The sequence below is a fragment of the Myotis yumanensis genome, unplaced genomic scaffold, assembly GCF_028538775.1.
Source record: "Myotis yumanensis isolate MYYU_CA2020_CCGP unplaced genomic scaffold, mMyoYum1.0.hap1 SCAF_2, whole genome shotgun sequence".
Lineage (NCBI taxonomy): Eukaryota > Metazoa > Chordata > Mammalia > Chiroptera > Vespertilionidae > Myotis > Myotis yumanensis.
The window spans coordinates 31546947-31563786 of NW_027223753.1; the positions used below are offsets into that span (position 1 = coordinate 31546947).

General features: G+C 50.4%; 1 protein-coding gene and 1 pseudogene across 1 annotated transcript in view; one reads left to right on the top strand and one right to left on the bottom strand.

Annotated features, from left to right (window-relative positions):
* Positions 1–7523: 7523 nt before the first annotated feature.
* LOC139001772 (vitamin D3 hydroxylase-associated protein-like) overlaps positions 7524–16840 on the top strand; it is a 32765-nt gene continuing 23448 nt past the window's right edge. The window contains exon 1 of the mRNA XM_070403302.1: positions 7524–7721. Coding sequence (XP_070259403.1) covers positions 7524–7721 — 198 coding nt within the window. The remainder of the gene's footprint in view (positions 7722–16840) is intronic.
* Positions 11727–15435, bottom strand: LOC139004377 (NF-kappa-B inhibitor-like protein 1 pseudogene; annotated as a pseudogene).

Genomic DNA, 16840 nt, shown 5'->3' on the forward strand with positions numbered 1-16840 from the left:
TATTGTATATCTTTGTCCTCAGTGGCCAGCACCGGGCTGGACACAGGGTAGCAGGGAGTCAGGAGTGCTGACCCTCAGCTGGCACCATTGGAGTGCTGACCCCTCTGGTAGTGAGTCCACAGGCCTGGGGAAGTGAGCACCAGACAGGCGATCTGGTAGAGAGTGCTCACGGGCCGGCCAAGGCTTCCTGAAGGAGGAAGGCCTCTGTTGAGTCTAGATGATTCCCAGAGGCTGAGTTGGGGGATGAGGACATCCCAGGGAGAAGGAACAATAGTACACCCAAAGACCAGGATGAGTTTGGCAGATGGAGGCATGTTGAATGGGTGCAGGAGAAGGAGCAAAAATGTAGGTGGTGTCAGATCCAAGTGGATTTGAGGGGCCAGTTTAGGAACTGGAATCCTATCTCAAGGGCAATGGGGAGCTCTTGCAGGGAGGAAAGTAGACTGGATGGATAGAGGCTGCAGAGGGATAAAGAGGTTGCTCCATTTTCCTAATCGGGAAGGAGGCCTGAAGCCTGAGCTAGGGTGGGGATCCAGCAGCAGAGAGAGGTGGTTTGGGAATTGACTGTTGAAATGCAAGTGAGCTATCAGCTCAGTCTGCCAGGTCACCTCTCACTGCACTGCATTGCTTGGCAGGTGGAAGGTTGGCTGGCTTGTGATAGACTTCCTGGCCCTACCAGCAGAACCCCCTCACTCCTTCTTGTCCCCCCTACCCCTCAGCCCTAGCGCTAACTCCCTGCTTGCTGTAGAAGGTGTTTCTGAGCCTGAGCCTTCTGGTAGGGTAGGCCATAGGCTCTCACCTGGCCTACTTCAAATTCTTTTCCGGACCAGCTGCCTTGCCAAGGAAGGCTTGCCTCTCCATTCTGATCTTTCTTCTCCTCCAAAGGTGCTTCCCCTCAAGGTTGTACAACCAGTGGTAACTGCATTCTCTGCCAAAGGTGTCTCTGCCTTGGTGGGGCCCCACACTTTGGAGCTGACTAGAGGGCCCAACCCACATGGATGCCTGTACCGGGATGACTTGGTAGTTGTTGTACTTTGCCCTGGTTCCTTGTAACAGCTGTGTCATTTCACCTCATACTATTCCATAAAGCTACCCGCCATCTGCCCAGTTTCCTCCTGACCAATTTCTCTTTTTGGTTATTAATATTCTTGTGGCTTCAGATGCAAGGCTGCATTCCTTCATTCCTTCACCCTAAAGCCCCAGCATGGGCATACCCACCCTGTGCTGAATGGTCCTGGAACTCAACCAAGCCTGGTTTCCATCCTTGGGCCCCTGGGCTGGTGGGGGTGGTGGACGTTGACACAAACACATCTGTTCCCCAGGTGATCAGCGGTGGGGAAAAGGGAAGATAAGGGACCAAATGCTGCCAAAACACGGAGGAGGTGGTCACTGCGCAAGTACCATCTCCACTGCTTCGCTCTAATCCAAGCAACCTACCTCCTGGATGCTGCAATAGCCTAACTTGGCTCCCTGTGTTCATCGTCACCTGTCCCCCAACCTACTTTCCAGATAGTAGCCAGAGTGCTCCCTTAAAAGTGTATATCAGATTGAGTCACTTCTCTCAAGACCTGCCAATGACCCATCCCATCCAGAATAAAATCCAGGGTCCTTGTGTCCCGTGAGGCCCTGTGTGAAGTGGCCCTTGCCCACCTCTCCAGCCCCACCTTGGGTGTCTCCTCTCGTTCTCTGTGCTCCAGCCACATGGGCACCTTTTGGTTTCCTGATCATCTCAAGCTGGTCCGTGCAGCACAGCCTTGGTGTTAGCTGTCCCTGTGCCTGGAACACTCAGCGCCAGTGTCACCTCCGCTGATCACCCACTGGTTAAGCAGTTGCCCTGACCCTTCCTAATGTCACCCTTTGTACTTGGCATTAACACTATCTGGGACCATATGATTTTTTTGTCTCAACTCGAGCTTCCTGAGAGCTGTGCTCTGTCTTGCTCGTCACTGTATTCTTGGTATGTGGAATGGTGCTTATAAGGCGCTCAATTCTGTGAACATTCAGTGAGCTTGCACTAGGGGCCAGTCTCGTACTGGGTGCTGGGACTGCGGTGATGAGGGATGGGTTCTTGTCCTCTTGGAGCTTACATTCAGGAGGGTACTTGCTGAATGACCGGAGGACGGGAGGCACCTGGTGTGCAGTGAAGACCCTCACTAATGCATGGAGTGATGCATTTACTCTTCATCCAGTAAAAGCAGGGAGGGTGTATTGAATGACATTTACCAAGTACTTACTATGACCCTTTTAGGCACTTAACAGTTACCATTTAATTCACCTAGTAACCAAATTGTAGGCATCGTTGTCTTGCTTGTGACAGACTTGTTGGCCCTACCCTGCCATGTCCCATTTTATAGAAAGGTGACACACTTTTCCCAGGGGCCCACAGGTAGAAGTGGGGGAATGGGAATAAAAAAACTGTGTCAGTCTTTGTCAGAACCTATGCAGTGAGCTTTCTAGTATCCACTGGTGCTGAGGCAGAGAGGAGTGACAGCAGAAGCCAACCACTTCCTCTTCCTGTCTGACCAGTAGTCCAGTGGCATCAAGACACTTTAGGTCATATGGCCACTGCCTGTCTTAGCCTTTCCTCCCTTCCTGCATGCACTGCCACAGCTTCTTGCCTGGTCTTCCCTATCTCCAGGCTGTTCTCCAATTGTCCTTCATATCACAGTTGGGTGGCCCTTTAATTTTTAAGTAAATCATACATGATGCTCAGTTGACTTATTTTAAAAAATACATATTTTCATTGATTTCACGGAGGAAGAGAAAGGGAGAAAGAGAGAGAAACATCAATGATGAAAGAGAATCATTGATTGGCTGCTTCCTGCATGCCCCTTACTGGGGATCAAGCCTGCAACCTGGGCATAGCCTTTGACCAGAATTGAACCCAAGACCCTTGAGTATGCAGGCTGATGCTCTATCTACTGAGCCAAACCAGCTAGGGTGATGCTCAGTTTATTTCTGTATCACATGTTCTCTATTTCTGTTGCCGGATCCACAAGATAATTAAGTGGTAGTGGTAATAATTTTCTAATAGTTTATCTTGTTACCTCAGATTATTATTCAGTGCTCTGATTATTGTAGTGTTAAAAAAAACCCTAAAAGATAGTGGCTTGAAAAAAATCACAATTTCTTAAGTCCAGAATTCAGGCAGAACTTGAGTGGTTAATACTTCTGCTCTATGCGGCATTAACTGGAGTCATTCTCCAATGATAGTCAGCTGACCGATGACCTAGTCTGAAGTGACTAAAATGATTTCACTTACATTTATGCTGCTTTGGTGGGCACAGCTGATAGGTAGGTTCAGCTGGGCCCTTCCCCACTCCATGCAGACTCAGGGCCTCTCCACATGGTCACTGAAGCAGGGTGGTCAGACTTTTTACATGGTAGCTCAGGGCTCCAAGAGTGAGCATTCTGTCCTGGCAAGTGTGGCTCAGTTGGTTGGGCATCATCCCGTGCACCGAAAGGTTGCTGTTTGATTACTGGTCAGGCCACATGCCCTGGGTTGTGGGCTTGATCCCCAGAAGGGGGCATGCAGGAGGCAGCTAGTCGATGTTTTGCTCTCACATCAATGTTTCCCTCTCCATTTCTCTCTCTAAAAAACAACAAAAAAAATATTTTTAAAAAAGAGTGAGCATTCTAAGGAGCCCTTCCAGAAGCTGCAAGTCTTCTTGTGACCTAACTTCAGAAGTTCATAACATCCTTTCCATAATCTATTGGGCCAGTAAGTTAGTAAGGCTGTCCAGGTTCAAGGAGGGTGAGGAAGGGACTCTCCCTCCCAATGGGGGAATGGTATATGCATACAAGGAGTTGAAGGGATTGATGGTGGCCATCTTAGAGAAAGCTACCATATTCAGGGAATGGGTGACCTTTGTAAATATGTAAATCTGGTCACACCTAAGATCTTTAGTATCACTTGTGCTCAGTCCAGACGCTTGGCGATGACCTACAAGGCCGTGCTTGAGCTGCGTGCTGCTGCACACTCTGTTCTCCTTCCTGAGTGTCCACATCCTGGCCACGTGGCCCTCAGGTGCACACCTCCCACCTCGAAGCCCTTTGCTCACCGTGCTTGCTCTTCCTGGAGTGCTCTTCCTATATCGCCAAGACTTCTGCTTATCCAAGGCATGGGTGGTTGTCCTCTTACAACTGTCAGGTGTGTTGAAAGGGCTTATTGAAAGCAGGGACTGTGACTTAATGATAGTACTAGGCTTGAAGTTATGTCTCATTATTTCACTGGAAACTATGGGCATCACCATTTCTACTTTATAGACAGGGAAACAAGTTGAGGGAAAGTTGCTGGTTTGTCCAAAATCAAAGACTTGAACAGAGAAGACCTGAACCCACATGCCTGACTCCTTTGCACAATCATCCCAAGAACATGCACTGAACACCCTTTGGGTGCCAGGTTCTCTGCAAGGTGCCCATGTACACTGGAGACAGAAGCAGCACCCATGTGCTGTGCGCTGCTGCTGGTGTCTATTTGTAGGAGGTGTCTGTCATGTCCCTGTCCACCGCCCCTTCCTCTCCCTGGGGTTGTGCTATTGGAGTTCAGGACACAGTCAGGGGACCTGCCATTATTTCTATTAGACATCATCTTTTGGAGTCACCCCAAGGCTCCAACCTACTGAGAGCCTTTGGGATTCTGGCACTGTTGCTCACTCTTTCTGCTCTGCCTCCCAGCTTGTCTACCCACAATTCTGAGCACTGGACCTCTCCAACTTCATCCAAGTCACCAATAAGTATATGGATCAGATTAAGGCCAAGAAAAGAGCCCTGGGGTGTTTCTCTCCAGATCACCCCCCAGGGCAGCCTGATCTGCTGCACCCTTAAGAGATGGCCATATAATTAAGTACTGACCCTCCCAACCAGCCTTGGTTGGGTCTCCCAAGTTCCCAACATGTAGATTGGGAGTGGTGACTCTGGGCGCCTTAGGCAGGAAATGTTACAGAGTCAGGGCTGTGTGGGGTTTGCCATTGTATATCCAGCATCCTGCACAGTGCCTAGTACTCAACGGGTACCCAGCAAAGGCATATTGAATGGAGGAATGCGTGACTTGTTATTAGTGAACCCATTTTGGTCTCTTCTGATACTTCCTTCTCTTGTCCCCAACAGGAAATATCCCAATCTGTCCCTGCCCTCTACCTTCCATAAGGACAAATAACCTCCAGTTCAACCTATAGCTTTCTCCTGGTCTGCAATTCCTGATCCAGCCACTTCCCCCAACTCCCTACCCCTTCCGTTCCTCCATTCCTCCAATATATCTATCGAATTCCTCTCACAGTGCGCCCAGGGTCAGCAATCAGAAACAGTCCCTGACTGAATGGAACTTTCATTCTGCTAGCAAACAGACATCAAATGCACAATCACACAGAAACACTTGTCAGGAGTTCAATGAAGCAGAAGCACTACTTTATTTTATGAGAGTAAACGAAATTGGACCTGACTCAGCCTGGAGTATCAGGGAAAGCTTCTGAAGGAAGTGACATTTAAGCCAAAAGCTGCATTGTCACAGAAGCCAAGGAACAAACATACTACACATTGTATGCGGGAAACGTATTTATACGTTTTACGTTGACTGTAAGAAGTAGAGCCACCTGTTAGCACATGATAAAAACTACCAGCAAACAATGTATTAAGAAGGGTGGAGGTGAAGCTTCAAATGCTGCTGATTTAGCTCAAAGGAGAGCCTTGGGATGACCTGGGCATAAAGCGGACTGGATTGGGGGAGGAGTGAGTGAAAGGCAATCTGAAAGGTAATCTGAGGAGCTTGGCTGGGAGGGGGAGGAGCCATGTAAGGAGAGTAGCTATGAAGGACACAGATCTAAGAGATTTGTTTTTTAATTCCCATCCGAGAATATGTTTAATGAGAGAGAGAGAGAGAGAGAGAGAGTAACATCGATTGGTTGCTTCCCATATATGCCCTGATGGAGGGTTGAACTGGCAGCCTAGGTATGTGCCCTGACTGATCCTGCAACCTTTTTGGTGTATGGGATGATATTCTAATAAACTGAGCCACCCGGCCAGCGCTGAGAGAATTTTTTTTAAGATGGAGGAGACTTAAGCACGATAATGCTGCTAGGAAGGAAGCCATCAGAGATACACACAGCTAAAGGTGGGGATAGAAGGCTCAACCCGTGTATCAGTCCTCCCTTTAAGAAATATTATTGGGCACCTGCCATGTGTCAGGCACTTTGAGAAAGGCTGACAAGGCCTTTGCTCTTTGGCAACTTATTTTTCTAAGGAGGGAAGCAGGACATAAACATATAAGGCATTTTAAGTTTCTAGTAAATACAATGAAGAGATAAAATGAGGTGAGGTGATAATGAAGGGGTGCAATCCAAAAAAAGGTGATATAACAAGGCCTCTGGTGCTGTGGAGGTGATGCAGGTGCCAAAGGGTCCAGAGGAACTGAGTCACCAGGGGAGTGCCAGGGTTCAGTGCGGGATGTGGGGTAGGGGATATGTCAGAAAAGAAGAGCAAGTACATGGGGAGTGTGCCGACAGGAGGGCTAGTTCCAGCGGCCCCTTAGAGGTGACAAAGTCAGAGTGTCAGAGGGTGGTTACCCTTACCAACAGGTCAATGTCTGACCCTCAGGGCCAGGATGCAACATTGCCAACCACAAACCCATCTCCATCCCACCAAACCTGCTGCTTCTGACTTGCCAGTTTTGAGAGTAGAGTCACCCTTCTCGTCTGAGACAGAGGACTGAAACATCCAACAAGAATGGAAGGGCTCACACAACCAGTCCCTCCTGCCCTACTGCTTCACAGCTTCCCCATCTTTCTTGTCCTTCCTCCAGCAAGTCACCTCCACCTCCTCACCTCCCCAGACTCCTCCCCACTGCCCTCCGTGCCATAGGGAGCTCCTGGTCCAAGGAGAAAATGGATGGCTCTGGAAGAGAGTGTGGCCTTGCTTTGGGAATAGGGAATGAAAGCTCCCCTGGGATGACAGGGGCAGGGTGAGGGCTATGCAGGCCTCACTTCCTTGCATCATCTCCCCTAGGGTGGATGCCTTCTGAGCCCTGCCTGTTCCCCCAGGTCTCCTTCCTTTATTGTCTGCCTGGGCCCCAGATGCCCCCCAGAGTGATTTGCTAACTCTGGACACCCATGGCTTGTTCAGTCCATCTGGCCTGTGGGCCATATTAAGGGCAATTATCCTAAAAGCAACCGGAAACCAGAGGCAACCCTAGCAGGAACTGGCAGCGGTCAGACTAAGGTGCTGGGATCTGATGGGTGAGATCAGGGAGGAGGAAGAGAAGGAGATGTAATCAGAGCCTGGTCATCTTTCCACCTGCAGGCTTGTCTGTGCCAAAGCCTCTTGCACTGAATGGCCTGAGGAACAGGGTCCTTGTCCCCAGGAAATCCAGGTGGAGGTAAGAACCAGCTGGGAGGATTTTGTGGCCTCCCACACCCAGGGCCTGGCTCTTCCCCTCGGGGCCCAGAAGTGGGAGGGTGCTCCAGCGGTGTAGCTGACAAATAAATACCAAGTGATTTTGAGGAAGCAGTTGATACATCCACACAGGCCCCATGATGCTGGAGATGCTATTGCTGCCTTACCCCCTGCTGGGGCTGCTCCTGCTGACCCTGCTGGGGGCCGCCCTGCTGGGGGCCGCCCTGCTTTCCAGGCAGTGTGCTCCAGCATGGAACAAGATCCCCAGGGCACAGAGGCGCAGGGAGGTGGCCCTGCAGCAGATGGCAGCCCTGGCACAGCGTCTCCGGGAGCAGGTGAGTAGAATTCAATCCCTGAAGCCCCCAGCCTCGATCTCAACAGGTGGGTCCTACCTCAGGACACACCCCTCTCACGGCCTCGTCCACCTTCAGAAGACAGAGAGCCTGGGGTGACAGTCCCCCATTCCAGCTCTATGCTAGATCTTTGTGTCACCAGTTCCTCCCCATTTATGTCCTTTGAGCCCCTTGAGGTCGGGGGCAGTGTGTTTTCTCTGTTCTCCTAATGGCTCAGTAACATGGTGGTGTGCACTTGGGCTATTTGTTGAAATAAAATAAACTGATGGAGAAACTGGAGGCAGGGGGCCAGTCCTCTTTCAGCTCCAGACCATCCCCAAACCACACTGAGACAGGAACCCTGGTCTACATATTCTCCCTCAGTCCACCACCCACTGGGTTTTGCATATGTTTGCTGAGCACCTGACAGATGCAAAACACAGGGGGGTCACTGGAGATAGGTTCCTCCTGGGAAGTTATGTAACTTAAAAGAGGGTTTTGACAGCCCGGATGGGGTTATTTCAAGACATTGTGACAGCCATTAGGACTGGGTTGGGATTTGCAGGTGAAGTAACTGAGCCCTGGGTGTGTCAGCAAAGCCCAGCTAGAGTGGAGGCCAGAAGGGTGGGAAGGAGGGGCACGGAGACAAGCTCACACTGTGTTTGCATTCGCTGTATGGCCTGGAGGGTGTGACAGCCTCTTCTGGGCCACGGGCTCCCTGACTGCTCAAGGAAGGGTGGGCTCGCAGTAGCTTAGGGTCCCCAACTTTGGTTGATGGTGGTGGTCTTCCTTTGGACCCTGGGGTCGGGGATTGGCGAGAGCACCTGAGGTACTGACCCTGTGATCTGGAGTTCCTGAGTGTCCTCTGCCGTCCCCGGACAGTGATTGATGGCCCCAGTGGGCAGCTTCTGTGCTGGAGCTGCTGCAGCTCCTGAGAATGTGTATTAATATTAATTGGGGCTAATTAGTTGGATGAATCAATCTGCCCCAAGAGAGCAGCTGCCCCTTGTTGGTTGATGGGAAGGAAATCGAGGCTAATGGGGTTGCTGTGGCGAGTCAGCATGATGGAGAGGGTTCCTGTGTGCGTGTGGTGACCCCAGCTGTGTGCGGTGTTGGGTTTAGGTTCCTTTACTGCTAACACCAGGGCCTGCCTGTGTGTGCCTCCTGCTGGTGAGTTATTGTGTGCTGCTTGTGTTTGCTTCTATGCCTGTGGTGTGTGTGTCTGGCTGGGTGTGTATGTGTCGTGTTACTGGTTTGGAGTGTATACATCTGGATATGTTTGGGTCTGAATGTTTGATTGAGTGTGTTTATGTGAAGTCATGTGTCTGATGTGAAAGGACATCTGGTTCTGTATGTGTCTGGACATCTGGATGGTATACGTGTGGGCATCTGGAATATATACCTATTGGGCTGGGTACCTGGTGGGGCTTTGTCTGTCTGGTTGGCTGGGGGAGTGGAAAAGTTTGGGGTGAGGTCACCCATGGTGTCTCCAGCCTTCCCTCAAGGCTATAGGCGCTCTGTGCCTATTCTCTCCCCAACAAAGCTATCACAGGTGTGTCCTGGGCACCTCCCTAGTTGGGTCACTCCTCTGCCAGGGATACCCTCCAGGCCTCATATGTCCAGCTTTATGCCTCAGGGAAGTGGGAAGCTGAGACCTAGGCAAACCCTCGTAGGGTTCAAACAGACCCAATTCAGTTCCGTTTAGCAAAATTTCTCAGATGGCTCCTGTGGTCTTGTTTTCTGCTGAACTCTGGGTCAGAGATCTGATGTCTGGCTCAGACTTGTCTTAAAGATGTTCTCGCTCTGGGTGGGGTGTAGTGGAAACAGAGCTGTGCCAACCATAATGGGAAGCAACTGGGACTTGGCAGGAGGGGTGATTTGCTCTTTTTGGAGTAGGTCATGTGGGGAAGGCTTCAAAGAGCTAAGCCTTGAAGGATGTATGGGAGTTTTCCAAAAGGAGGAAAGGACAGGGTAGGCGATGCCAAGCAGAGAAAAGCCTGAGATAAGGGATGCTTCTATAGAACACATAGGAAAGATCTGCAAGGTCCACTGGGGGAAGCAGACAAGCTGCTCATTCTGAAGGCTGCTTACCAGAGGCTCTGATCACTTCAGGGGGAAATTGGCTGCCCTGAGGGTTGATGGTTTTTACAATATTAAGCATATTTAACCACCACTTTGGAAATATTAATAATAAATCAACATGCTAAAAACTTTGAAATATATTTTCTTTGATCTTCAAACCATGATAGAAGGCAGCACCAGGTGAGTGTGGAGAAGGCAGATGTCCCCTGGGCTGTGGAACTGGGCAGGAGGCGAGATTTGTTCTGAACTAAACTATATATTAAAACAGCTTAAAAGTGATAGAAGTTGAGGCTCAATTCTTTCACCAAATGATTCTAACAATTTCCCAATAATTTCTTGATTTTAAAAAAAACTTGTGAAGGTCTTTTGATGTGGCTCTCGTCTTTTGAAGGTGTCTCTCTTTCAAAGCTCTCCCAGTAACTGAGAGTCATTAGGTGACTGGAAACCTCATTAAACAGAGACACTTCCTTCTCCTCCACATCCTCCTCTTCTTCCCCCTTCTCCTCCTCCTTCTCCTTTTCCTCCTCCTCCTCATTCCCTTCTTCCTCTTCCTCTCCTTCCTCCTCCTTCTTTTTTAGAAATAAGTGATAAAGATTAATTCATGGGTATGAAATCTGGAGACATAACTAGGCAAAAACCCAGAAATGTTTCTGAAGAAGAACGAAAAGTTGAGTTCTAATAGTAAAACTAGAGGCCAGTATAGGGTCTTTAGCGGCTCCCTCTTCCCTAGTGCACCGCCCCTTCTTCCTCTTCAGTAGAATTCCGGGGTGGGGGTGGGGGTCCCCATTCCTACATTCTTAGCTCTATTATTGGTCCAGGATGGTTATCAGTCAGATGTCTAGTGATCTGGATGACTGATGGCAGGTGGTCTGGAAGATGCACACCAGGAGGTCTGGTTACACCCAGTGCTCTGGGTAATGATGTCAGGTTAATGTATTCATGAGTCCTGCAGAGGTAATCAGGGGTTATCTGGAGATCTGATGTATGTCCAGGCACTGATGCAGGACTGGAAAATTCAGAAGTTTAAATTCCCAGGCTAATTAAAATGAGAAGAGAATCACTTCCTCAGCCTACTTGACTTTAGTATTTAGCAGCTTGACTATACTGAGTCCACTTTACCTCTTTGCTCTTTCCTTGGGACCTGGAGGAGAGATAGGACTGAGAAGCTAGAGGGGAGAGATGGCATCGGGTGTGGATCCCTGGTTGCCCAAGAACAGACAGCTCAGGTTACATAATCTGGCTTTCTGTCTACTTCCCCTGTTTACATTTTAGCAACTGAAATTCCACTCTCCCACAGGCTCTTCCTCCATCCATTCTGCTTCTATCCCCTGACCTTCCAGGACCTCCTTATGGCCCCTCCACCCCCACCCCAGCTCCAGCTGCCCTAACCCAGACTATCCAGTGACTCAGCAAAGGGGGAGGAGAGGGAAACTGGTTTCGCTCCTTTTTTTTTTGGTCTCTGTTCACATTCATCTCTCAATAGAGTGGAGTAGACTGGAGGGCAAACTGGGCCTTCTGAGGACCAACCTTGTGGGTGGGCCAGCAGGGGCTTCCTGTCTCCAGCTGAGGGCACGTGTTAGTGTGTGTGCGGGTCACAGGTGTGTAGGAGCTGTGGGTTTTGGCAGGTGGGGTGGGACAGGAGATATCATAGTTGATGAAAACCACAGCAATGGAAAAAGAGGAGGAGATACCGGGAATGAGATGTGGAACCAGGCCTTATTAGGAAAGGGCAGAGTCAAGGAGCAGTGGTGGTGACTTGTCCTCCCCAGCCAGCTCCTTTCAAGTTCCACTCCCACCCCACCACATCCTCTGCTATGCAGCATCGCCCTGGTCCTGGTCCTCGTCATCCCCATCTCTGACTGAGCCCTTCCTGCCGCCCTGCCTTTAAGGCTGCGTTCCCAACAGCTTCTCCTTGTTTCCTTGAGGTCACTGGAGGTCCTCCATGTGGTGATTCAGGACTTGAGAAAGAACTGTCACCTCTCCCAGCACGCGACCCAGATTCCAGGTCTCAATCTGGCTCTGAAATCACTGTAGGAAGCAGCCAGGGTGCGTTGAGTACCTCCTCAGAGCCCCCTGTTCACCCCCGAGTGGGGGTGAGGGAGGGGGTGGAGGCTGGCCATCAGGGCTGCAGCCATGGCCTCCCAGTCCTCTCCCCCAGGGCAGGGCCGGGACAGGTTGTCAAAGTGCCAGAGGCTGCCCATCCTTGCTTGTCTGGAGTGCTAAGCCCTGGGCTCTGGGTCCCTTGAGCCTCCTGTGCCTGCTCCTAGGCCTGCTGGTCTGGCTCTCACGCAGTTCCTCCTCCTTGGCCCTTGGCTCACTCTCTAAGGAGCCACTGCTCTTCCTCCTGCCCTCATCCTGTGGGGGATGGGCAGCTCCCTTTGCCTCAGGCTGCTGCTGGCACTTCTGGGCATGTTCCCGGGCCAGGTTATCTGACCAGGCTAAGAAGAACTCGAGTTCCTGGGCCTCATGAGAAGCATCGTTTTGGAGCTGCCCATTGACCTCCTGCCACTCGTCTTCTAGTTCTCCCTGTAGCTTCTGTCTCCACTCGTTCTTCCTGTGCACCGCCTCTTCTTCCTCTTCAGTAGAATCCCGGGGGGGAGGGGAGGGGGGTCCCTAGCCCAGAATTTGCCTAGGAGTCTCCCCATTCTTATTCTTTTATTTAAAAATTAAATATATATATATATATTTTTATTGATTTCAGAGAGGAAGGGAGAGGGAGTGAGAAATAGAAACATCAATGGTGACAGAGAATCACTGATCGGCTGCCTCCTGTATGCCCCATACTGGGGATTGAGCCCACAACCCAGGCATGTGCCCTGAATCGTGACCTCCTGGTTCATAGGTCAATGCTCAACCACTGAGCCACACCGACTGGGCTCTCCCTTCTTATTCTTATTCCCATAGCAGAGGGACAGCGACTCAGTCTAGGTTTCGGGGCCCTGGTGGGTGGCAGTGTGCAGCGCCATTTTCCCGTGGCTGTCCTGGTGAGCAGGGTCAGGAGCAATGTGGCAGGCACAGGCCTGGTGCAGGGAGGGGTGGGGGGAGAGAGGGGCTGCCTAGTATCTAATTTCTATATCAAGGCCTGGATGTCGCTGGAGGAGGTTGTGGGCCAGACAAGTACCTAAGGAAGCACACTGTCTAGGCACTAGCAGAGGGAAGTGGAAGTCTAAGCAGACTTGCAACGTGAATGATCTCATTCCCTGGGTTGAGTTCTTGCTCACTTTCTGCTGAACCAGTAGCAATTACACCCACAATTGCTAGCTCCCCAATGCCCTCTGAGATTTTACATAGTCAACATCTCTGTTGACAGTGAACTCATATATATTGTCATGAGGATCATATTAAATTACTTTGATCCTAATTGTACAGGCCTCAGTGAGAAGTTGTGTAACATAGTTAAGAGTGCTGGGCTGCCTAACTCTGACACTTATAGATGTGGACAAAAGTAGGTTTATAGTTGTGAGTACGTCAACATAGTTTACTCTTGGATTATTACCTACTACTGTAATTATTATATTATTTTCCATACAAACAACTTTAAACCTACTTTTCCTAAGCCTGTGTATTTTAAATAACTTCTCTGTGCCTTAACTTCCTCATATCTACAGTGGGGATGATGATTATAATAATAGTATTCAAGTTAATAAATGTTTACAGTGGTGCCTGGGTACCTAAGCACTATCTACTAGTACAGTGGTCGGCAAACTCATTAGTCAACAGAGCCAAATATCAACAGTATAATGATTGAAATTTCTTTTGAGAGCCAAATTTTTTAAACTTAAACTATATAGGTAGGTACATTGTTATTAACTTAATTAGGGTACTCCTAAGCTGGCCTTTGCTAAAAACGTCCTCAATCTGATTGAGGTACGTTTGCTGAGGTCACCCCTTCCAACTCTCCCATCCACACTCGTCTTGTATACTTGTTTCATCTATCTCCTTTCTTTCATCCTCTCTGTATGTCCACCCCCCCACTTCTTCTATTGCCACTTCTTCAAAATAGACTCAAACTGGCCGAAAACCGACTTCTGTGCATGGGCCACGAAGTTTCAATCGCACTGTACGTGCGCGCCCGCACGTGGTATTTTGTGGAAAAGCCACACTCAGGGGGCCAAAGAGCCGCATGTAGCTCATGAGCCGAGGTTTGCCGACCACTGTACTAGTATGTGATAATTCTCACTTTTGTAATCAAACTAATGTTGTCTTTGATGAGTGGTCATTTGGTGAGTCAATGAATTTGATCTATCACATGGAAGTGACACTCAACAAGGTTGGTTGAAAAGGTGTGGTTGGGCCTCCCCCATCCTCTCCAGGTCACCAGTGTGCCTGCCGCAGGGGCAGAGGAACAGTCCCAGCAGACAGACACCTGCAGGGGCCCTCAATAGGATCTGGTGGTTTGCTCTCTCCACCTCTCCTCAGCTCTCTGAAAAGCTGCCACTTTGCCCTAGCTGGTTTTGCTCAGTGGATAGAGCGTCTCCCTACAGACTGAAAGGTCCTAGGTTTGATTCTGGTCAAGGGCACATGCCTGGGTTGTGGGTTCAATCCCCAGTAAGGGGCATGCAGGAGGCAGCCAATCAATGATTCTCTCTCATCATTGATGTTTCTATCTCTCCCTCTTCCTTCCTCTCTGAAATCAAATATATATATATATATCTCCTATCTAATAATAGACAAACATGGTAATTAACCATAACTTCGCTACCCTTCCCATTGGCTAATCAGGGCGATATGCAAATTAACTGCCAACAAAGATGGCGTTTAACTGCCAACAAAGATGGTGGCTAATTTGCATACATAGGCTCAATGATGGGAGGCAAAAGGGGAAAGACGGAAGAATGGTGGCAGGCAAGAGCTGGGGGGCAGGCAAAGGCACCCCCCAGCCAGTGATCGCCATCCGAAAGCCTGGCAGCAGGCCGGTGATCGCCATGGCGATCCGGGGTGCAGGACCCCTGCGGCAAGGGGTGCCGGCTGGCCTGCGGCCCCCTGATCTGCGATGGCGAAAGGAGGGGCGGGGCCCCAGGCACGGCGGCACCCCGGGCACTGGGTGCAACTGTGCCTGCGGTCGGTCCCCTGATCTGCGATCGTGAAGGGAGAGGCGGGGCCGCAGGCATGGCAGCATCTTGGGCACCGGGTGCATCCCCAGGGTGCAGCCGTGCCTGCAGCCCTCTGATCTGCTATCACGAAGGGAGGGGCGGGGCCACAGGCACGGCTGCACCCAGGGGACCGGGTGCAGGCCCAGGGTGCAGCCATGCCTGCGGCCCTCTGATCTGCCATGCGAAGGGAGGGGTGGGGCCACAGGCACGGCGGCACCCTGGGCACCGGGTGCTGAGGTGCCTGTGGTCCCCTGATCTGAGATCGGGAAGTGAGGGGCGGGGCCACAGGCACAGGAGATCGGGGCTGGTGGGGTGACCGCAGCGGTCCGCTAGCACTCACGCCCCCAACCTGCTCTCCCTGGGAGTCCGGAACAGAGGGCGCTCTCCCTGGGAACCTGGAAATCCACCTCCCAGGGCAACTGCGCAGAAACCAAGCCTGGTGAGAGGGCGACCTACCCGGAGGCCATGCAGCTTTTATAGTTGAAGTCGCCCTGGATGGAGGACTGGGGGTAGCAGGGATCAGAGTTGACCAAGTCAGCCATGGAACCCCAGGTCCCCGCTGAATGACTAGAGCACATGGACTTCAATGGTCCTCAGTCACTTGCTGAGCAGCAGTCAGCCTGGACCAGGAATCAAACCCAAAACCTGACAGAATGGAACCCAAACCTTTGCTGTGGCAGAGGAGCTCTGACCCACAGCAGGGGCCAGGGCACACCAGAGGGATTTTGTTGAGGGGCCCTGACAGGCAGCACCCTGAGCAGTGGGTTAGAACCTCCTCCTGATACAGCAAGGTTGCAGGTTGGATCCCTGGTCAGGGCACAGACAAGAAACAACCAAAGAGAGCATAGTAAGTGGAACAACACACCGATGTTTCTCTCGCTCCCTTCCTCTCTCTAAAATAATCAATAAAAATGAAAATAAAAAATAAACCCTTTGGCCCTAACCAGTTTGGCTCAGTGGATAGAGCATTGGCCTGTGGACTGAGGGGTCCCGGGTTCAATTCTGGTCAAGGGCATATATCTTTGTTGGGGGCACATCCTCAGTAGAGGGTGTGCAAGAGGCAGCTGATTGATGTTTCTCTCTCATCGACGTTTCTAACTCTCTATCCCTCTACCTTCCTCTCTGTAAAAATCAATAAAATATATTTTTAAAAAATAAAAATAAACCCTCTGGCTTGCAGAGTTGCTAAAACAGTTAGAAAGCAAAGTCTCATCCTTTCCCATTCATTCAACAAATACTTCATATGCTCCTTCAATAATCACACTGGGAATGGGTGTTTGTTTGTTTGTTGTTTGTTTGTTTTGGTTAATCCTCACCTGAGGACATTTTTGCATTGATTTATTTTTATTTTTATTTTTTTTACAGATAGTGGAAGGGAGGGAGAAAGACAGAAACTAATATGAGAGACATCAAATGGTTGTCCCTTGCTGAATCCCCAACCAGGGCCCTGGATTAAGCCAGCAACCCAGGTATATGCCTTTGATTGGAATCCAACCTGGTACCCTTCAGTCTGCCTGCAGAAGCACTATCCACTGAACCAAACCAGCATTTTTTTTTTCTTTTTAAGTCCTCCTCTAAGGATATGTTCTTTTCATTGATTCTAGAGAGAGAGGAAGGTAAAGGGAAAGAGAAAGAGAAACATCGATCAGTTGCCCAAGCAACCCACAACCTGTGTATGTGCCCTCACCTGGAATCGAACTCATGACCCTTTGGTGCATGGGAGGACACTCTAACTACTGATCCACACCAACCAGGGCCTGGAGGCACAATGAGTTCCCTCAGGGGGAGTGCTGCTCATCCAGAAGCCAGGCTCATGGCTGGTGAGTGCAGCGGAGGTGGCAGGAACCTCCGCGGCAGCACTGAGGAGCAGCAAACCGAGTGGTAGGGAGCAGCAAGCAGGTGGGCGGTAAGGAGCGAGGGGTCCCAGGCTGTGAGAGGGCACAGGCC